The 23,482-nt window shown below is 40.6% G+C and overlaps 1 protein-coding gene and 1 long non-coding RNA gene across 7 annotated transcripts in view; both read left to right on the forward strand.

Moving 5' to 3' along the window:
- The window catches only part of NCOA7 (nuclear receptor coactivator 7), a 169,995-nt gene that overhangs the window by 125,866 nt on the left and 20,647 nt on the right, over positions 1 to 23,482 (forward strand). For all 6 annotated transcript variants that reach the window (XM_040474561.1, XM_040474560.1, XM_040474562.1 and 3 more), the window contains one exon: positions 18,787 to 18,934. In XM_040474561.1, coding sequence (XP_040330495.1) covers positions 18,787 to 18,934 — 148 coding nt within the window. The remainder of the gene's footprint in view (positions 1 to 18,786; positions 18,935 to 23,482) is intronic.
- Positions 2,756 to 11,633, forward strand: LOC121030013 (uncharacterized). Its single transcript, XR_005790029.1, has 2 exons — positions 2,756 to 5,982; positions 8,668 to 11,633. It is a non-coding gene; the product is annotated as an uncharacterized LOC121030013 (long non-coding RNA).

A 23,482-nucleotide genomic window follows, 5' to 3' on the forward strand; every position in this document is an offset into this window, starting at 1 on the left:
ATCTGGAGGGAATTCCTACATTGATAGAATACTACAAACATTAAGGTTGATGGTATTGACAAACATTTCTTTTTTTGCCCCTTTACTTCGCACAAGCCTGTGCTAAAAGGTGTCTGAAGTATAGGAAGTCTCATGCCCTGCCCTTAGAGAGGTATGGAGTTGGGCTGCCCTGCTCTGGCCAGTGAGATAATGAGTCACTCAATCAGGCAGTGATGAATGAAAATCCCTAGGAATACTGTGCCTGAGCATGAGATACTTTATCCATTTGAAACGTAGTTTCTTAGTTTGAAAAATGGGTCATTTGTGAGCATTAAGCAGTTAAGTATTGTTTGAACAAACACTTTGAATGCATAGGACCTGGCAGGTATTGGTCTAGTTCTAGGTAAATAAGACCAGGAGTGTACCTTGAGAAGCTTGTGAAAAGCTCTTGAAACAGTTCCTAGAATTTTTAGAGACTTGATATGATTGTATTCCATAGATTTGGATACTGTTCTAGGTAAAAAATATAATGGTCTTTTTTTCTCTTAATACTAAGAGATTATTTCCTTTTTTAGAAAGAACCAATAATTCCTGTTCAGGTTGAAACTTGTTTTTTCTTCCCAGTTGCTTATGGTCTCAGTCTCTGAAGTGTATTATAATAATTGATTTCATATAATCCAACTTTTAAAATACGATGGAAATGGAATCAAATAACAGGAATTGTGCACAATTTGTGAAGTCACGCATAAATGTTAAACCCAAGCTGAATTAATTGGTTAGTGTGATTCATGTAATAAGTAAGCTAATAGGAGAAAAGGAGAGAGCCTGTGGGTATTTAAAAATTTTTTTAAACTTGAAAACAATTGTGCTAAGGTAATCTTAGCAACATTTGAACATGCAGATAAGTTTGGGGAAGCAGAATCTATTTTGCAGTCTGCTTTTTTCCCACTTAATATGTACAGTTTCTACATGAGATACTATATTATATTAAAAATATAGTTAGCACCCCTCCATTACCTTCCCAGGATGATTTAATCATGCTCCTGCTTTGGATATTAGGTTGTTCCAAATTTTTTGCCATTATAAGCAGTGCTACATTAAACATCTTCATAAAGTCTTTCAGGTACTCTTACCAAGTCAAAGTCTATGTCTAGGGCACATGAGAGTGTATGACCACTTATACACCAACAGCATGAGAGTACCCTTTTCCCCACATGATGGGAAATCTGAGTCCTAGGATTCTTTATTTCTGTCAGTTTGGTAAGGAAGAAAATGCAGCTTTAAAACTGTTTTAAAGTTGAGTGGGTGCTTGTTACTTGACATTCGTTTGATATAAAGTAAGGTCAGTAGTGGCTTGAGGCTGTTTATTTTAGGTGACTCCTTTAATAGTAATAATTTACTTATACCTTGATATGCAAATACATATTTAATAATTATTCTAAAATACCATATTCTCTAATCAGCCTCTAATTAAGGTCATCAAGCACTTCGATTTATATGATAGTTGTATTTTGTGCCTGTCCACATTTAGAATAAACTCCTCCTGTATAAGTTAAGTCGATTCTGTTTTAGAAAGCGTGATACTTTCTTCTATAAAGAGTAACTGATGTTCCCAAGCACTTCATAAAAGCTCAGTTTTGTAATCCTTTCAGAATTAAAGTGCATAATGCACCCATGAGCACACTTTCACTTTCCCCAGTTGTGAGAGGGCTGTGAGGGCAGGCAGTGTACTCAGTCCGTGCCCTCCTTAACTCTTTCCCAGCACAGGACTCTGGATGGTCCTGTGCATGGGTGATTTCACTTAAAACTCATGAGAGTTTTGTGAGGCATGTAGTGTTATTCCTCATTTTACAAATGAGGAAAGTGGGACATAACAGGTTTTCAACATCTTGCTCAAACTTGCAAATATCAAATCTGTGATTCATACTCAAATCCATTTGATTTCAGTCCCATTCTTATAACCAGACACTGCAGCAGGCAGCTGAGACTGCATTAATTATGTCCTTTATTTTGGTTGACAATTCACTGAAACACAAATGGGAAATACCACAAACATTCAAAGTCCTGTCTTGACTAGTGAGGTGATGAAAATTTGCAGCATCCCCAAATTTGTTCATATCCTCGGACCTTGCCGAAGTGCCCTCCATCTGAGGAGATGTGTCTCAGTAATTACGAGGAGAGGAAGTGACTGATATTTTATGGGTGATACTCCACAGGTGCTCATTAATTGAATTGAGGTGATCTCGTCAGAACATTGAATAGAAGTGAAGAGCTTGACTAAAATGTCTCTTCTCTAATGTTAAAGAGTATAACTTGCAGTGGGTTAAGGTGCAGGCTGCTTCTAGTATTGGCTCATTATTAGAATGAACTTTCATGTGCTACAGTGGCTATCTGGCCCCAAACAAACAAAACCCGACAATATTCCTTCCTTTGAAGCTAGTATCACAAGATCCAGTTACCTTATTTTACATGAATCTTATTGTGAACACAGTGCCTTATACTTAAACTACAGTTTCCCGTTCTCTATTACAGTTCCCTTGAGAATCTATTTTGTTACCTTATAGTCAAAATGATCTCCTCAGAAGGTATTTTGATCTTGTCACATTGCCACAAAAAATATCCTAAGCCTTCAGAATTAAAGTCCAAACCCCCATGTCATTTTATTTGTTTGTTTGTTTGTTTGTTTTACTTTAAGTTTATTTATTTATTTTTGGAGAGATAGAGACAGTGTGAATGGGGGACAGGCAGAGAGAGAGGGAGACAGAGAATCCCAAGCAGGCTCTCCATGAGAGGCTCTGCCCCAAGATGGGGCTTGGACCCATGAAACCGTGAGATCATGATTTGAGCCTAAACCAAGACGCAGATGCTTAGCTAACTGAGCCACCCACATGCCCTAAAACCCCTTGTTTGCTTTTTAAAGCTTTTTATAGACTGGCCTACCTTCCCGACTTTTTCTTCATTTGCCTGAATCTGTGGCTTACTGAGATTGGTTACTGTATGGGTTTTGCCTGCTAGGCCTAGGACCTTTCTAGCTTGGCACCTTTTAAAAATACTGTATTCCTGGGGCGGCTGGCTGGGTGGTTCAGTCAGTTGAGAGTCCCACACTAGATTTCGGTTCACTTGATTCCAAGGTTCTGGGCCCAAGCCCTGCATCAGCAAGCCTGCTTAGGATTCTCTCTTTCTCTCCCTCTGCCCCTCCCCCATTCACTTGTTTTCTCTCTCTCTCTCTCTCTCTCTCTCTCTCTCTCTCTCTCTCTCTCAAATTAAAAAAAAAAAAAAAATGTTGTATTCCTAAACTTGGGTAGTTCTTCTCTCTTCTCTACCTTTGCAGATCCTTTGTTTCTCAAAACAGTACCCCCCACAATGATTTCTCCTTAAACTGGCAGTAACCATCTTTTTCTCTGTCTACACTTGACCGGTGAATAACCCACAGGCACAGAGGCACTGGGGGATGGAATGGAAGTTTAACACCTTTTCCTCTTATGGGAGCAATCTCCTATAAGTTTCTAACTTCAGAAATATTGAGGACTAAAGCCAGTGAAGGAATGTGTTCTGTGTCATAGAGATGAAACTATATAGAGTTAACAAGGAATTCATGGCTTAAATCAATGGGTACCAAACTTAGCTTTGTAATAAAGCCATCTGGAAGCCTTTAAACAAACAGACCTAGGTCCTTCCCTGAACATCCTGCAGCTTTGGATTTAGAATGGAATGCTAGAATCGCTAGGCATCCTCTGTACGTATTGTGATAAACAAAGGAAGATAATTGTGTTCTTATTTTGCTTCAATGTTCTACAGCTTTTGATACCATTGACCATCATCCATTTCTTTGACACCCTCTTTCGTTCTATCATTTCTTCCCAGTCTTTCTCCTTTGTTTCTTCATTAAATGTTACCCCTTAAAAGACCTTCTGTTGGAAACCAACTTGACAATAAATCTCATATATTAAAAAAAAAAAAAAAGACCTTCTGTGTTTCTCATTATATATACAATTGCCTGGACCTAATTAATTCTGTCTTATATACCAATCATGTCCAGCTATCTTCAGTCTAGAACTTTCTACTGGGCCCCCAAAACATATATACCTAATAGTTTTCAATATTTGGATCACCCATGGATCAGAAAAATTCAAGGCAGATCGTGCCCTAAACTGGGTTTCTTATTTCCACCATTGTCCCTGTCACTTTCCCTACAACTCCTGCTTCCTATTTTCTCCATCACGGTAACTGATACCACCACCCACCCAGTCCCCAAAGCCAGAATGTGGACATAATCTTGCTTCTCAGTCATCTTCCCACACTGGTCTGCACTACCTCCAGCTTATTCTATCCATTTGATATCACTAGGATCTCTTCCTCCCTTGCTGACTCTTCTGTGGACAACTGATGATGTTTCGATTGTAGGAAATGTGAACCAGACTTATTGGCTGGCTTGCTTGGGATATCCAGCTTCCCCTCCCCACCCCCAGCCCCATTACTCTCCCACCTTAAATGCATGTTTTAGTTCAAATGTCTCCTCTAAGAAATGTTCCCTGTCTAGTTAAGGTGTAGTGTACCCCCACCTCTGTCATAGCATTTAACTACATAGCATTCTACAGATGTGGACTACTTGGGGCTTTTGGCACTGTGTCTTTAATATTGTGTCCTAAAAACAGCATAGGATCTAGTATGTAACATACTTCTAAGTGTTAATTGGATGGATGCATGAATAAATTAGCCTATAGTCTCATAGATAAAAATATTTAAATACCTTATTCCTTAAAACTAAAATAATGCATAGACTTTATATAATATTTAGAAAACTACAAAAAAGCAAAAAGGAAGAAAAAGCTTGTAATTTGTTACACCAAGCCAACTACAATTTATTTTTATTTTTGTAGACTTTTGACCTTTTTTCTGTATATGAATTAATATAATGATAGTATGTGTGTATCTATATGTATATGATAATTGGATGTGTATGTGTGTGTAAATGGTATTATGTAAACTGCTTTTACTTACATGTATCTTTCTTTGCCACTAAATATGGAGTGTGCATTTAGTAAGCATGCATTACTTTTCCAATAAGAGGTAAAATCATAAAAATGAGAATTGATTCTCCTCTTAAACTAGATTTACAACAGAAAGATTTCCAAATCCTAAGGACCCTCATGAAGACTAAGCAAAATCCTCTCAAGAGCATTTTCCTTGGAGAAAAAAGGATGAATTAAAGGAATCAAACACTAACCTAGTTTTCTAGTATGAAATCTTTAACCATAGTTAGTGCTGAATTTTCTGACCAAAAGTCCTCTTGCTTTTAACAGGTTCAAGGTTAAATTGAAATCTTTGATGACTGTCGGTGCCAGTAAGATTATGATGTTAAATAATCTCACTAGAGCAGCTTAGGCCCTACTTAGCCCAAACAGGTATATTTCAGAATACAAGCCCTATAATTTTCAGGTATAACATGCAATTGTATCATCCTATATTCTTGTTGTGATGTTTAAAGATAAAAGTGTTATTACTAAAAAAAAAAGTCTCTAAAGCTATCCCTAAAGAAATTATCTTTCTCTCTTTGTATTTAACACAAGTTTAAGTTCTGGAAAACTGCTAAACAAATGTAAGTTATAGAATCATTAGTCACTTATGTCAATGTTCTTTTCTTTTAATGCCTTCAAATGTTTTGAAGTGATGTTGCTTCCTCCCATTCTTTTCCTGGTCACTTTACCTTTTGCTTTTATTAACTTAAAGTTCTAAAATTCATCATCACCTTCTAGAAGCACTATTAGTCAGCCACCCTTCAGTAATTTCAGTAACCAGCTTTGGCAAAAGCGTCAAGTTAATCAGTGACTGTATGGCCAGACCTAAGTTCATGGAAACATAACCCCCTTTGTAGGAGCTCTTCGCTGGGGTGGCTGTGTTTTCTGACGCAGGAGTGAACACCAGCACTTTGGAGTGTAGATCGTGGACTGTTTCCGCTGCAGAATAGTTCATGCCAATGGGTGCTGCACACACTGTTTGGGAGTAAGTATGTAGGAAGTAATTATCGCAAGCTGAAAGGCCTGCAGGAGCCAGGGGGAGGAATGGTGGGAGGGAAGCTTGGGGGGCTAGTGTTAGTCACCAGCTCTAGGGACCAGCTGTTGCGTACCTGTGTGCCTTTGTACCTCCAGCGGAATGCTGCTGTGTGGGAATGTGAGCCTTGGGTTGCTTGGCCTTCCCATCTTTTTCAAAAGAAGTTGAATATGTGTGTCAAATTTCCCCAATTTTTAAGTATTAGCCACTGTTTTAAATAAAAAAGTACAGATGCTGAGTCCAAGGTATGGGCCACCATCCTGAGGCCTCCAGTGTTGATATTAATATAAACTTTTAATTTTTTCTTTTTTCTTTTTTGAGAGAGAGAGAGGATGGAAATGTGGGGCAGGGAGCAAGGGAGGGAGGAAAGAATCCCACAAAGTACAGAGAGAGAGAGAAGCGGGGCTCACCCGAAGTGGAGTTCGTGCTCACCTGATGTGGGACTCAAACTCATGAACTATGAGATCATGACCTGAGCTGAAGTCAGATGCTTAACGACTAAGCCACCAGGCACCCAATTTCTTCTTATTTTTAAGTGATCCTTTTTATAACTGTAATTGTTCCGATCAGTGATTCTCAGAAGAACTTTCGTATTATTTTTGGTGAACTAGGACAATATAGCATATTTAGTTGGTATTTTGTAAATAAATTTTCTTTTTATGAATACACTAAGACCTTTAAGAATGAGCATTACACCAGGGCAGTACTAACCATTGGTTTCATTTGGAATTGTAGAATATTGAATCTGAAAGGGACCTTACAGGGCAAGGAGAATGACCTTTTTCATATAAGGACCTTGGGTCAGGCCATTGAGGTAGGTTTTCAGAGGTGGTAGTTTCTTAGTACACAACCTCTGTGATCCGCAGTGCTTTGCGTTCTTGGGCTTCCCTGGCTGTATTCAGAATGGGGCCTGGGGAAGTTTTAGATTGAAGTGCACTGGACTATCTTTAATTTATAATCAACAATACAAGTGAATGAGAGGACTGCATACATGTATATTTCCTTACTCTCTGGGTCACATTCTTACTCTCTTCTTCCCTTTCCTTGTCTTACTATTTCCCATTCTCTGTGCCATAACATATGTTTCTAATGCATAGCTAGTAAATTGTTTGATGGTTCCTGCTTATAATTTTTAAATCAGGTGGTTGAGGGATTATATCTTGCTGTGTATTTCTTTTCCTACTGGTGAGTGGCCCTTGATAAGACAAGAATGCCTTAACTGCTTCTAGGTCATTTTGGTCAAGTTTGTTGGTCTATGTGGTAGCAAGATTTTAGATAATCACATGGAAGGGACTTTGTAAAAGGTCTGTCTGAAAGTAGATAGAACTTCCTTGTACATTTAATGTTTCAGACACCTATTACGAGGAGCTAGGTTTTCTTATCTTCATTTTAGAAGCTCAGAGAGATTAGGGAACTTTCCCAAAGCCTCCAGCTAGTAACAAATGGAACTAGTTCAGGAGTTCACGTCTTTCTTTACCTTAGACATGTGTGCTTTTTTACTTTACCTCATAACTATGTTTAAATAAATAAATAAATAAGGGAAAAAAGGTTAACAGTAACTGAAATCCCACCATAGCTAATTTTAAGAAAATACATCGTGGGGCACCTGGGTGGCGCAGTCGGTTAAGCGTCCGACTTCAGCCAGGTCACGATCTCGCGGTCCGTGAGTTCGAGCCCCGCGTCAGGCTCTGGGCTGATGGCTCAGAGCCTGGAGCCTGTTTCCGATTCTGTGTCTCCCTCTCTCTCTGCCCCTCCCCCGTTCATGCTCTGTCTCTCTCTGTCCCAAAAATAAATAAACGTTGAAAAAAAAATTTAAAAAAAAAAAAAAGAAAAAGAAAAGAAAATACATCGTAATTGTACCTAAAGCCCATATACCTAAAGTATGAATAGTAATATTTTGTTCCAAGCATCAATTCAGATTTTTTTTTTTAATACAATTTATTGTCAAGTTGGCTAACATACAGTGTATATAGTGTGCTCTTGGCTTTGGGGGTAGATTCCCATGATTCATCGCTTACATACAACACCCAATGTTCATCTCAACAAGTGCCTTCCTCAGTGCCCATCACCCATTTCCCCCTCTCCTCCACACCCCCATCAACCCTCAGTTTGTTCTCTGTATTTAAGAGTCTCTTATGTGTTTGCCTGCCTCTATGTTTGAAACTACTTTTTTCCCTTCCCTTCTCCCATGGTCTTCTGTTAAGTTTCTCAAGTTCCACATACATCAACTCAGATTTTTCATCATGTTTTATATCCCTCAACCCTCTAGTTTTGTCAGTTACGGAGTTTTAAGGAAACAACAGTGAGACTAACCGTAAAGGAAATGGTGAAGCATATTGCTTGAGACCATGAACTGACCTAAGGTTGATCCCAGATCTACCCATAACAAACTGTGTGGTGTTGGTCAAGTTAATCTGTTTAAGCATCTCTTTCTTCTTATGTTAAACAGAAATGATAATTATCCTGGCTACCTCATGGGGTTATTATGAGGGAAAAAATGAACTTGTCAATGCACTTAAAGTTATTTATGCCACTACCCTTACTATTACTTCTCTTAATGCTTTGCTGCCTCTGAGGTAAGGCTGCTGCCTTCCAAGAACTTATATCATTTACCTTCTTTGAATTTCTTTTTCACAGATGACAATTTTATCTGCTAAATGGGGATTTGTAACTTGAATATGATGGCTTCTTTGGAGTGAATCCCTAAAGGAGCATTGTGGTGATGATAAGGATCTTTGAAGTTTATGAAGAAATGTAACCAAGCTCCAATTTGTAACTAGACAGAAAACCTACACAAAGCCTGAGTACCAGGTTTTGGTGTATTAGCTGCTGCTGGATGAGTTGGCGCTGCTTTTGTGCCTGGAGGACAATGTGGGCAAGCTTCTCCTGTGTCTGCTGCCGTGTCTGGGCTCTGGTCTTGATCTCTTGGCTGGATCACTAATGTAGCCTTCTCAACAGATCCTTTGTTTCTAGTCCCATCTTTTCCTGACCTTCTCTACTTGGCTCCACAGTGGTCTTTCTAAACTATAGATCTGGCCAGGCCACTTCCTACTAAAGCCCTGGCTGTTGCCTCCACAGTGTCCACAGTGATTCTTTCTCAAGCTTCAGTCACTCACACATTCCTTCACCAAGATTCCCATGTCTGCATACCATCTGTCCTACTGTTTACTTAATAGTTGTCTTCAGAAAACTTTTGTCAGTTATGTTTTTACTTAGCCTTTTCCTGAGCAGTGATATCTGTGAAATCAGAAATTTAATGTGCCAGCTGTATTTACTACTAGTATTCTTTAAGTAAAACTGTAGCTATTAAAATGTGTTCCTCTGTGTACCATCTGAAGTCACTGGAGCTGCTCCTAATACACTTTGGAGAACAGTAGCCTCAGGGTAAAATCCAAGCAGTTTATCTTGTGCTCAGCACTTTCTGTGACCCACCCAGTTACCCAGCCCCTCTGGCTTTTTCATTCTCCTTTCCGGCCATTCCATTGAGCAAAGACTCCCTCTTGCTCTTTCATTCCACCCCTCAGGAATTCCTGTTCTGCACCTCCCTGCTCAGATGCCAACTGTCTTCTGTCCCTGTGTTGTTGGAACTGTTTGGATTTTTTGTTTGCTCCTTTAACCTGAGTCCTCTAGGGCAGAGCCTGGGTCTCCTCCATCTCCATGGCCCTGTCCTCATTACAAAATCCTCAATTAGAAGTCATCCGCGACCTGACTACATTGCCCTTCTTTCTACTGTGTCCACTTTGCCCTCCTTCTAGCATCACCCTGCTCTTAAATGCCATGTCCTTTTGCACATGTTCCCTGCAGTAGAATGCCATTTCCCCTCCCTCAGCAGTCAGAGTAATGATGGCCCCTGGCCTCTGATCCCAGCCTGAGAGGATTCTTCTCTAGGCTTACCCTTGTCATCACTCTTTTTTAAAAAATAAGAATAATAAAGGAAAGAGGCAGCAGCATAAGAATGGATGTTAGAGCAAAGGTACAAGAGCCTCTTGCTGGAGGAAAGAGCACATTTTGGAGATTGGCACAAAACAAAGCTCTCAGGCACCCCCAAGGAGTTTGAATTTGTCCTTAAACCTACAGGGAGACTTTGGAAGGATTTTATACAGCTGGGTGAAAGTGATCAGATTTGCATTTTGTAAGATCACTTCTGCCTTCCTGTCGTTTCTTCCTGGCTTCCTTCCAGGACTACTTCTCTTGCTTCCCCCTTAAATATTTGGCTCTGTAGGATCTAGCACTTGACCTCATTCCCTGCTCACATATGTTACCAAGCCCACTGCTACCTGCTACTGGCCAGTGTGGACGTAATTACTGGTAATTGTATTGCCTTGACCAGAGGTATCCTTAGGCAGCCAAGGCCAGGGAAGTTCAGTGACTCATCAGAAACCACAGGTAAGTTCCTGAGTGGGTTTCAAAAAAAACCGTCAACAGGCTTTTAGAAGTCAAGACAAACGATGACTGTTGAAATTGACAGTAGATCACTTTTGAAAAAATCAGCTTCACTGAAGCAGGGAGGGAGTCAACAAGGTTAAAAACTCTGCCTCCATCCGGAGAGTATCTGAGGCAGGTTTAACAAAGGGCGTATGCTAAAAGGTTAATAAAATCAGAATAGAAGAATTCCAGAATGAAAAGAAGTTGGAAGATATGCTAACCCAAATGCTAACAATATGCTCTGAAGGGAAGATTGCATACAGGAAGGGAGTTTTAGGGAGAAACAAAATCCAGAGGCTTTTATATTGATGGATGGGGAAATGCAAGTAGGTTTGTGGATTAAGATGAAGGAAATGAAGGCATGGAGAGGTAGGGTGGAAGTAATGGAGGAAGTTCACCAAGCATCAGGACTGTCGAAAGTACAGATGAGAGGGTTAAAATGGGTAAAAGAGAAGTTCCTTCTTCTGAAGAGAAAGATGCTAAGAGGGAAGGTGGAGGGGAGTGCATTATTGGGATGGTATAATGGAGAGTCCTCTGTTCAGAGAGGAAGGCAGGTAGGAGAGCAAGGTAGAGGGCTTGCAAAAGCAGAGGTCTGGCATAGCTACTGCTTAGAGAGTAAAGGAAATGAGTTAGGGGTCAGTAGGGAGCCCCATGAGGGAGGGAGGGTTTTCTTAGCCAAGGTTAGGTGCCTTTGATTTGTAGTGAATCCATTAAGCACAAATAAGAAAACCCAGCAACATCCGTCGTCCCAAGAGAGGAGTCAGCAAGGTGATTGTTTCTGTGAGAAGGTGTTTGGAAGGGCAGGTGCAGTAGGAGGATCAAAGCTGAACTTCTAGGGCATGCCAGTGAGGATGAAATGGAAAGATTGGCCTGAAGTATGTGAATCCAGGAGGGGCTGATGGGGAGAGAGGAAAAGTGGGGGTCAAGGTGAAAGCAGAGCTGGAACGGAAAGGAGGAGGAGTGGGTGAAGGGGAGGTCTGCAAAGGGACAAGGAGGGAATTTCCAGAACTTTGAGGCCTGTCTTCAGAGGTCAGGGTTGACTTCTGAGAACTAATGACCAGGAAAACCCAGTTAGCCAAAAAGAACCATTCCAAGAATTAGGTTAAATAAACTTACAGTCACTCTAATATAGAAGGAAAAAAGATGAGGTCATATCCTCTTCCTTGCCCCCCCCCTCCCCCAATTAAGTTGTAAAAAATAAACAAAGGGTAGAGAATTGAGCAGAAGTAGAACTAGAAAGAGGGACATTGATTCCTTCCATTTGGTCTCCAGAGGCCGAAGAATTAAGTAATCAGATTGGTTCTAAATGAACTTTAATGTTCTCTTGTGGCACAGGCCATTTTAGTTCTTCATTCCTTTTGCTTTTCCTTCAGAAGCATAGTATGAGGGCCATGTCCATGTGAGAAAATGAGTTTTTATGTGAGAGGCTGTTGTTGAGGGAAATTAGAGTGTCCTGGTGCCCTGAACATATCTGAGAGAAGGGACATGAACATTTTCCATTAGGATGCCCCATTTGCGGAACGTACTTTTGAGGTTTCTCATCTCAGCTTACCTGAGGCTTCCCAAGGTTGGAGTGACTTTGTTGGTGGCAGAGATAGAGCCTACCCCCTGAAACCAGAAGGAGGCTATTCAGGGCTTCTCTCTTGTCCATTTCAGCCAGTGGAGAAGCATTCCTAGAAGCACGGCTGAGGTGAGGCGGCTGTTCTGTGATGTTGCCCAAGCATGGAACAGAGTCTTGGCAGTGCTGTGAGCCTATTGGCAGAAGGTATAGGAGGAAGAAGAGCTAGAGGGCAGCATGTGCCCTAAGGGCCACCTAAGGCACCTCACTAATATTACTTAAGCTTCATTAATGAAACCCAAAGCCAAGGAAGTAGTTGACCTATACTATGAGACATCTGTGGACAGGTACAGAAATGTACTGTCTTCCTTGCAGTAGAGAATTCATAAAAGAAGAGGCAGTTAGCTTAGACTAGCTGGAACAGTTCCAGAGAGGGTGTGTTTGAGCACATTATTGAATGTGCTAAGCCTCAATTTCCTGATCTTTAAGTTGGGCATGGTAATACTTGGCCTCTTAGAGCTGCTGTACAATGTAACGTCCTTGAGAGAGGGAATCACATCTTTTTAGGTCACTGATTATGTCATCAGTATTGCTTAAAACATAAGCTCACTTCTCTGTTTAATATTAAAAATTTTTATTACTCTGGCCCTCTTTTCTGTGATACTTTGAGAATACCCCTTCCCTCCTTTCTAGATCCTGTTTTCTATGGTAAGTCCAAAATGCTTCACCCAGTGTAAAGGGCTGCTCTGGCTGCTCTTTGACACACTACAGGCTGTTCCAGAATAGGACACTCACTCTGGCAACAAACAAATCCAGAGGCTTGATTCACCACTCACTGGAAACCCAGCAGTCCCAAGGGAAGAGGTTTGGGAGAAGAGGCCCTTTAATCAGGTCATCCCAGATTCCTGCCCCAGACTGAGATATTTATTGTAGAGAGAATGGCACTGGCAGGCAAGAATGCTTTATGCCAACATTGACCTTGTCCCCACCCCTACACCTTGTTATAGCTTCTGAGAAACTTACACATATGACATAAGTAGCCATTTCCTTCCCTGGTATGCCCAGTGTGGCAGGTAATTTGGTCTAAGTTTTACCATCAGCACACTCTGCCCAAATTGACCTATTCCCAAAATAATCATGGCATTCATAAGGATCCCAGGTTATCAGTCTAAACCATTCCCTCCACTACCTTGAAGAGTTTCTTTTCAAGAGGGGTGGGTGGGGAAAAGGATATTGCCTTTTTCTATGGGTTTACCTCTATTTGGAACACCTTAATTAATCAGAGATGCTTTAATCTGAACTTAAAAAGGGAGGGTATTAGGCACAGGATTCCTCCTTCCCAGGAAATCTTTTGGACTTTATACAAATCTTCCCTCTCTCTCACCTTCTAACCCATCCCCCTCCAAGTGGATTGTAAGAAAAAGTTGTCTTCATCAAGTACGGAATGTCCAATTATACCTTCCTCCAGAATAATAAATCCTACTCACCCTCACATCTACATAATTAAAAGGACCGCTCAAAGGGTCTCCTCAAGCAACTTAATGTCTTCGTCACCAAAAAGGGAAGTGACTGGCAATTTCTAGGATAGGATCTCTCATTAAAATCTTTATTGGCCCACAGTTTGCACAATTTATATTTTCTTATTATGTCTAAGAAGGAATGAAATTCTCTGCTGGGGGGTGGGGGGGGGGGTGCGCCTGGGTGCTCAGTTGGTTAAGCGTCTGACTTCGGCTTGGGTCACAATCTTGCAGTTCGTGTGTTTGAGCCCTGTGTCGGGCTCTGTGCTGACAGCTCAGAGCCTGGAGCCTGCTTCAGGTTCTGTGGCTCCCTCTCTCTCTGCCCTTCCCCCATTCGTGCTCGCTCTCTCTCTGTCTCTGTCTCTCTCTCAAATGTAATTTTTTAAAAAGAAAGAATGAAATCTTAATTCCAAATCTGCACCTCCCTCCTCATTCCCTTGCAGTCTTGCACAGGGATATGTGTCAGCATGAGCTTTTATCGTGCTTCTTCCGTGTCCATACTTACACAGTGACTTTCCCTATGAGGGTCAAATATTGGAGAACAAATGAGCAGTCCTTCATGGAAAGTAGGTCCAAAAAGTGACAAAAATGTGTCTGGTGTCAGAACCAGGAAGTTAACTGGGAAGCAATTTAGAAATCAGTGTGGAATAAGGGGAGGGCTTTCTAGTATGATTGAAAGAACCCTAATTGTCACCTCAGAAGATCTAGCCCTGGCTGTGATGCTGATGGTGGACTTCAGAGCCCCCATTCTCTCATATTTAAGGAGAGTTAGTTGAATTAAATAAAACCAATATCCCCATCAGCTCTAATATTCCTGAAGGTAATCTCTATGAGGGCAATACTGGGAGTTGAAGGAAGCAGTGCCCTCTGGCCAGAGACCACCAGAAACCTACTGAAGTTGAATGAGTTGGGTTGATTCATTGCTGTGAGAGTGAATGCACACCATGGGACTGTGGGCCATCTCAGAAAGAGGGTGCTAGAAAGGAGGGCAGGATTTAGATTTGTGTTAGGTGATTCAGGGGAGGACTTACGGGAGTGGACATTTGGTCTAGATTAGATGCTATCAGGAAGCAGAGGTCATTCTATGATTGGGTATCTTACAAGTCTTATCTAAGAGGAAAGAAGGAAGGAAGGAGTAGACTAAAGAGCTCAATGCTATAATTAGTAAAGCAGCAGAGTCACTCATATCACCCAGATTGGAGGGCTGTTGGTCATTTTTGTGGCTGGACAATGTTCATGTTTTTAGTTTGTGTTCAGATATGAGACCTCAGAGGGGTCTTGTTTTTGTTGTGATTCATCATGGACAAAGAGTGGTCTTGTCAGATGTTGATGTTTTGTGAAATTGTTTATGTTCAACAGGAGAATATGAGGACCTCGCTGTGAGTGCCACGCCAGCTTTTAACAACACTTGGGCCTGGCTGATAGGCCCAGGCTAGCTGGCAGGTATCAGGGACTGCTTTTTCCTTTCTCACAGGAAAACTAGCGAACAAATAATTAGGAAATCCTTTTATTCATTGTAGATATGAGCATAGTAAATATCTTCCTTTCCAAGAGTTAGAGTGAAGCATATTTGTGTCTCTATTACAAAATATAGTTGAGATGGACTATATATATATATACATATATATATAAAATATAATATATTTAAGACTACAATATATTTAATATATATTTATATTTACTTATATAAAAATATATTTATGTTTAATATATATTTATATATGTTATATTTAATAAATATATTTATATATTTTATATATTAATGTATAAAATATATGTAATATAATATAATGATATATAATAATATATATTATATATTATAATATATAATAATATAATATATGGTATAATATTTATTTATATATTTATATTTATATATTTAACATATATTTAACACTATAAGTGTTAGGAAACTGAAGGAGTTATCATTGTATACTCATCAAATTTTCTGGGGTGGTGATTAATATTTTCTAAGTTAATTTTTCATTGGAGAATGTATACTGCATGGTATAAATGCTTTTGAATGCTGCTATTCAAAAGAGAGAGAGAGAGAGTGTGTGTGTGTGTGTATTGCTGATGGGAAGACAAACAATGATATCATTCCTCAAAAGGGCAATATCGTTTTTACATAGCAAGTTTAGAAGGGAATTGCTCCTCTGACAACACAGTCCCACTTCTGGGAATATATCCTACAACTATACCTGTACACGTGTGAAGTGACTCACATGTGAAGTTATTCGTCACAGCATTATGTGTAACAACACAGTCTTGGAAACCACCCAAGCGTCCATCTATAGAGGATGATTATATAAGCGCTGGCTAATCCACAGAGTAAAGTACTGTGTGGCTATAAAAGAAAGAATGAGGAAGCCATCTATATATTGATGTGGAAAGATACTAGGATGTATTGTTAAATAAAGACACAAGACAGAGAATAGTGCAATCTTTTGTAGAAATGGAAGACAAAAAGAATATATATTTATATTTATATCTATATAACATTACAAAAATATACAGGAAATGAATAAAGTGGTCACCTATAAAGGAAAAGGGTGAGCACAGAATTTGGTGGACAGCGATGTGGGTGAGAAGGAAACTTCTCATTATTTGCTTTTTAAAATACAGTTTTGATGCTAGAATCAGGAAAATGTCCTGCCTATTCCAAAAATTAACTTAAAGATCCATATGATATAAAATATGTCTTTCTCCCATGCCATTCCATTCTCCAGAGGTAACCATTTCGATCAGTTTCTTATATACCCTTTCAGAATAGTCCATTGTACTAACTAACTAGTCCAGGAGCTCCAGAGAAACAGAACCAAAAGGATATGTATATATAAATACATATAGAGAGAAGGATTTGTTTGAAGGAATTGGTTTACGTGGTTGTGGGAGTTAGCAAGCCTGAAATCTACAAGGGGAGGCTGATAGGCTGGAGACCCAGGGAGAACTTGGATTGTAGTCTCACATCTGAAGGCTATTTAGAGACAGAATTCCTTCTTATTCAGGGGTCCTCAGTCTTTTTCTCTTAAGGCCTTCAACTGATTGCATGAGGCCCACTCACATTATGGAGGGTAATCTGCTTTCCTGAAAGTCTGCTGATTTAAATGTTAATCACTTCTAAAAAACACCTTCACAGCAACATCTACACCAGTGTTTGACCAAAAAATGGCCAAGTTGATGTCATATACAATTAACCATCACATCAATGTACAATTATATCTATATCTGTTTTTTTTAAAAGAATAGAAATGATAGTATATCATGGACATGGATGCACACCTTGTCTTGGATGCCAACTCTCCATGCAGAGTAGGAGAAATCTCAAAGGAAATATGCTCTTAAAGTATATGAAAATTGATAATCCTGTATTATGACAGGAAGGATATGATTAATGTAAAAAGGAAAACAACAGCTTTGAAACCACTTTGGTAGTGATTCATGTTTACATTCTATGAAAGTTTCCACAAATTGAAAAGGAAAATACTGACTTCACAGCCACAAAGAGTTAATTCATGAAAGAAAAGTTATAGCCAGGAAGAAAACATTTGAAACTTGTTCAGTGCATCAACACTCAGAGAAATGCCGAGTGCATAAGGTAAAACTTAAATATGTATTAAATTCTTTTTCTAGAAAAAGCATAAGCAAGATTGTTATGGAACTTTAATGCAAACTAAACTGCTGGTGTCAAGAGTAAACTAGTGAGCCTTTCAAAAGCCACCTGGCAGGATGAATCACAAGGTATAAAATCATGCCCTTTGACTCAGTAATCCTGTTTCTGGGAACTCACCTTGAGGAAATAATGCAAAAGATGGTGAAAGGCATAGAGCCTGAGGATGTTCACTGTAATGTGAACTTGGGAAGAAGCTAAATATCCTGACAACACAGGAATTCAGATTATTTATGACTTAGTACTTTCATGAAATTAGCCAATATGAATCCGTACAAAGACTAGCAACATGGCAAATGTGCGTGATTTAATGTTATGTATAGCAAACAATTATATTTTGGTCCTGATGTGACAATGAAAACTATATGCATATGGACAAGAGCAGATAGGAGTATAGAAAGCTAAAAACCTTTTGCTGCATTGGGATTTCAGAATTGTGGGGGTCATTTCTTTTTTGTTTTAGTTCTCTTAATATTTGTCTTAGTCAATTTGTGCTGCTATACCAGAATGCCATAAGACTGGGTGGCTTATAAATGACAGAAAGGTATTCCTCACAGTTCTAAAGGCCGGGAAGTCTAAGATCAAGGTGCTGGCGGATTTGTCTGGTGAAGGCCCACTTCCTTGTTCATAGACAATTATCCTTTCACTGTGTCACATGGTGAAAAGAGGCCTCTTTTTATAAGGGCACTAATCCCAATCATGAGGGCTCATGACCTAAGCACTTCTCAAAGGTCCTATATCTAAATACCATCACATTTGGGGTTAAGCTTCAACATATGAATTTGGGGGGGGTACAAACATTCAAGCTATAGTGATGTTGTTATAATATTTTTACATAATCGCAACTTTTAAAAAATTAGCAATAAGTTAATATTGCCCCAGACAGTAGGCTTACATTGAAATTCCCATTTTGTAATTAGAAAAGACTTTAAGAATCATCTGATCATACCTGTCACTCTCTCCACCCACTGTGATGGATGTGGGAGTAGAATCAAAGGTTAGAGAGCCTGTGATTCTCATACCTGGGGGGATATTGCAGGTGCTGGGATCAGAGTTCTTATTCTCTGCTTGGGAATTAGCCATCTCTCAGGTCTCTTTCTAGTATTAAAACAACAATTAGTATTATTTACTTTGTAGCTATTAAAGGTGTTTTGTTAAAATGATAACAGTGCTTCAGTTACATGAAAACCCACTGAAGTATTGTTTATCTTTTCCAGTTAAATGTTCAGATCAGTTGTTTTTTTTTTCCCCATTGAATACAAGTGTCCAATAAATGAAGACCCGACAAGGAGAAAATATTTGGTGTAAAGATTCCATTATGTGTTTCAATTTTACGTCCCCTCTCTTGATCTTTTCCTCAGATTGAGACAGGTTCTCAGTGTCTGTGGGCTTCTACTTTCACTAGTTGACTTATTTTCCAAATTTGGAATGCGCTCGTAGAGGTCATCTTCACAGTGTGAAATTTCCCAATTAGCAAAACAGATTTGCCAAGCAGGAAAAGGATGGTTGCAAGTGCCCAACTTCCTACTTCTGCCTGCCAGGAAAGTAGATTTGGTGTTAACTCCTATGACGGATGTATTTTTCAGGGTGGATCATTTGTACACGTTCTTTGTTCAGTGGTCTCCTGACGTCTATGGGAAAGATGCCAAAGAGCAAGGCTTTGTGGTCGTGGAAAAGGAAGAACTGAATATGATCGACAACTTCTTCAGTGAGCCAACCACCAAGAGCTGGGAGGTGAGCACTCAAGAGGGGCTAGACTGTTGTGGCCATTAAATTACACTATGCAATCAAAATTTTCTTGTGTCCAGATACCAAGAACTTCTTGGCTGGCAAGAAGTTAGATTTCCTGTGCACTTTTGAAGTTATAGAGGGAAATAACTTTATTCCTCTGTTTGAGCCAGTTGTATGTGTCACATAAATACCACCACTATTACCACTGCCAGGCCATTTCACTTTCCTTTTTAAAAACTGCTAATGGGTCCCCTTTATGTACAGGATGAAATTCAGGCTCCTTAATGTGGTCTGAAAAGCCCTTCATAAATTTTTTGAGCACTTACCAAGCCCTTCTCAATGGCACAATGGATGAGAGAAGCAGAAGTTAGCATCAAGGCGTACAGATGAATCATTATAATATAATGAGATAATTGCCATTATAGGGGAAGTGCCAAGTGCTGTAGGAGCATGGGGCCAGGCACCTGAATGGAGCCAGGGGGATCAGTTAAAGCTGCCCAGAAGGAGTGATCTGAACAAACATCAGAAAGGGGAGTTCAGGCAGTTGGGGTAGAATGGGACATGGGCCATGTTCTGGCCAGAGAGGAAAATCTGTGCAGAGGAATGACAGAGGGAGAAACAGGATGTGGGACAGTTGATAAACTAACAGGTTCAGTGTGGCTGAACCGTAGCGTGCAAAGCTGAAGGAGGGGCAAGAAATGAAGCAGGAAAAGAAAGTAAGGACACATCACAAAGGACCTATGGATCATGTCTATCTTCCTAAAGACAGTGGGAAGGCACTGAACTGTTTTGAGTCTGGAGAAGTGTACACACATATGCATTTCAGAGAGCTCTCTCTTTCTGGCAGACGTTCAAGAGATTGGAGGAGTTGGACAACACTTGAGGCTCAGAGACCCATTAGGAGGCCCGTGTAGGATCAATGTCGAGAGATAATGGTTGCTGCAAGAGTGGCAGTGGGGGTGGAGAAAATTGAGTGCTTGAAGGATAATTAGAAACTGGAATACACAGTATTTTGTGAGTAATTAATTATATGTGGAAAGTAAGGAATATATGGAGATCGAACTCTTTGTTTTTAGAGTGGGAACTGAAGGGGCAGTGGCACCTGCCCTTTGCTGAGATAGGAGCATAGCAAGAGTATTAGATTTAGTAGAAAATGCTCTGCATTCTGGTTTTAATCTAAATTTGAGGTGTCTGTGGAATGTTTGAGAGACAGAATAAAACTTGGGAGAAATATCTAAAGACATGATTTGGCAATCAGTGGCAAAGTTGAAGTTATGAGTACAGATGAGGTCATCCTAGGAGAGTATTTACAGTGGAAAGGGAACAGGGCTCAAACTAGAACCCTTAGGGATACCTGCATTTAAAGGGGCCAAAGGCAGTAGAGACCACAAAGGCAGCCAGGGAAGAAGGTAGAAAACAAGGAAAGTCATGTCTTAGAGACCAAGGGAAGAGAATGTTTCGAGAGGGGAGTCATGGTCAAAATGACTTATGCTGCAGAAAAGTCAGAAGATAAGAACTGAGGTATGTCTCTTGGACTTAAAACCAAGGAGGTAGTTGGTGACTTTGACAAGAACAGTCTCATTAAAGTGGTAAGCTCAAAATTTAGATTCCAGTGGTTCAAAGAATGAGTGGGAGATAAGTAAGTTGAACTAGTAAAGGTGGGCAAACAATTCAAATTTGGTTCTGGAGAATAAAAATGACGTGGTGAACTGGACGAATAAGTGAGGTTGGGAAGGTTTTCCCTCTTGTGAGAGAGACTTTAACCTTTTGGATGAGGTCATTAGGAACCCCAGGGTAGAAGGTCAGAAGATAAGGGAATGAGGAAGGAACTCATCAGGAGAGCAGATCTCTGAGAATTGGCAGAGAAGTGGGGATAGGGATAGGATTGGTTTTAGACAAGTGGGTGGGCAGTAGAAAAGAATAGGATGTGTCCAAATAAAATGCCGATTGAGTGGTGGTAAATTGTGGCATTTTTCATCCGAAGGTTTCTTTGCAGTGGAAGGAAGGGGATCTCCTGAAGTGAAGGAGGAGTTAGAGAAATATGGAGAAGGTATGAAATAGCCTCAAGACTAGGATAAATGTGAAGGACTGTCATGGGGTAGCTGTCTGGTATGGAGAGCCCTGTTGGGTCTGCCATGTTTATAGTGGCCCCAGGCTACAGAGAGGGGTGATTTTCTCCAGGAATCCCAGCCTGGTTTTAGATTCATCAAGTGCACAGTCGGATCCTTCCAAGGTTGGAACCTTGCCAGATTGGGACGAGCAAGGGTAATGAGCCTGCCCCTTAGGTCTGATGCCTTCTGGAATGCCAGGTTCTCTCATATGTGTGCTTGTACTCACTTCCTGTCTCACTGCCTGATAGCTCTGTAGCATATTATCCCCAAATTTATTTGCTTGTTATGCCTCCCCATAGTTCACAAAGCTTCTTAGTTGAAACTACTGTTTGAAGCCGTTTAAGCCTTTCAGGCTCTTTCTTCCTTGGCTTTTTATATGAATTCTGATTTTTTTTTTTCTTTTCTTTTTTTGCTCCTGTCTCTGGCCAGTCTTTCCAAGTCAACTTTGCTGGTCCCTTTTCTCATGCTGTCTCTGGGAGTTTGTCTTTGGCCCTCTTCTCATCTGTTACATCTTCCTTGGATGAGCTCATCAACTCTTGTAGCTTATGCTGCCTACTCCCACATCTGCCTACACCACATACCTCTTTCTCCCGAGCTGCTACTCTAGAGTTCATAGCCGTCCCCCAGGCACAGCTGCAAGTACCCATGAGGCAGAGGTGGTGTGATACTGATATTCTGGCCAAGGCACCCAAGAATATCAAGTTCTGTCCTCACCTAATCAGCTCTAAGAGGCCCCCATAAGATATGTGCACAAAGGAAGCAAAGCCAGGAAATGTACATTTTCTTTTTTATTTTTAAGTTTATTTTTGAGAGAGACAGCACAAGTGGGGGATGGGCAGAAAGAAAGGGAGAGAGAGAGAGACACTCCTAAGTGGGCTCTGAACTGTCAGTGCAGAGCCTGACGTGGGGCTCAAACTCTCAAAATTGTGAGATCGTGACCTGAGCCTAAACCAAGAGTAGGATGCTCAACTGACTGAGCCACCCAGGCACCCCTGAAGTGTCCATTTTCTTACTGAGACTGTGGCCTCTTGCTCCAATATGGAGTTCCAGAGAGAAGGTTAGATAACATGGTGGGCAGGGTGGGGTCGGGGGAAAGGCAGTTAATCCTTGCCTGATGAGGCCTGAATATCCTGAGTGGGAGCAGCCCCCTTTGAAGGACTGTTCTGCCTCTCTCCACTAATCCCATCCTTGAATCTCAGCTCTTGCTAACCCCAGTGGGAGGAGAGAGAGGCTGCATCAGTACCAGTACCAGAGGGAAAGGAGCTAAAGAGGTATACAGGGAGAGAAAGGTCTGCTTCAAGATCTAGTGTGGGCCTGGGCGGTCTGCCCCAGGCCTTCTCAGACTGAGCCACTGAGGAGAATGAAAGAGAGGGCAAATCCCTCTAAGAAACTACTCTAGATCTGTGGTGGAAGAGGAGGAAAAGAAGAAGGGATGGAGAAGGAGGAAGAACTTGGTTGGCCTATTCCAAGCTCCTCGTGCTTATGCTAATACTTGTGCTCATAACTGGAGAGAGAAGTGGCTAGACTGGTCAGGCTGCCTTATCCCTGTTTTCTGGCCACATGGGAGAGAGAGTCCAAAAGTGCAATGAGCAGCAGAATGCTTGCCACACTCCCTTGCATGCAGGAGCAGGCCCCACATACTAGCATTACCATCAAGCCAAGCCACTGCAACAGCATTGCTGCTCCTTTGGGAAGGGGGACCGGAGGGGGACTGTCACTCCCCCGGAAGCTAGCAGGTGTCTGATCCTCGGCATGTCCAAAACAACTCATCATGCCCCCAATCTTGCTTCTTCTCACGTATTCCCATCTCAATTGGTGGTGGTCCAAGCTAGAAACCTAGATATCATCCTAGATTCTTTTCCTTCATCATATCTAGTCAGAGTTTTATTGATTGTGATTTTATATGGTACAGAGACCTCTGCTTCCCTCCATCAAACGTGCCCCAGTCAGCCTGTCTGCATCCTTCACTTGGACTCCCAAGGGCACCTCCAGACCCAACCCAACCACCAGTCTGTTCTCCCATACACAGACTCTTTAAGTAAGCTTTATGTCCTAATTTTATATAAGTAACACCTGCTTATTGTAGGAAATTTGGAAACTACAGAAAAGTACAATGCAGAACATTTAAAAATATGTGACCACCCTTAACAGTTTTGTGCATTTTGTTCAATTCCCTTTTTTCTCATTTATTTTAGGATGTTTTCTTAGGGGCTTGGGGGTAGGGAGTCTTTTTAGTTTTGCAAAGGGCAATCATGTTTTATGTATAGTTCTGCATCTGGTTTTCCCACCTAACATCTTGTGGGAATTGTGTCATCTTAAAGATTTTTAAGCCTCATTTTAATGGTTGCATGACATTTAAAATCTCAATTATAATTTTTTTAACAATTCCCCACTTTTAGGAATCATTGTGTTGGTTCAAGTTTTTCACAAGGGTGAAATG

The sequence above is a fragment of the Herpailurus yagouaroundi genome, unplaced genomic scaffold, assembly GCF_014898765.1.
Source record: "Herpailurus yagouaroundi ecotype Mexico unplaced genomic scaffold, PumYag 139, whole genome shotgun sequence".
Taxonomy (NCBI): domain Eukaryota; kingdom Metazoa; phylum Chordata; class Mammalia; order Carnivora; family Felidae; genus Herpailurus; species Herpailurus yagouaroundi.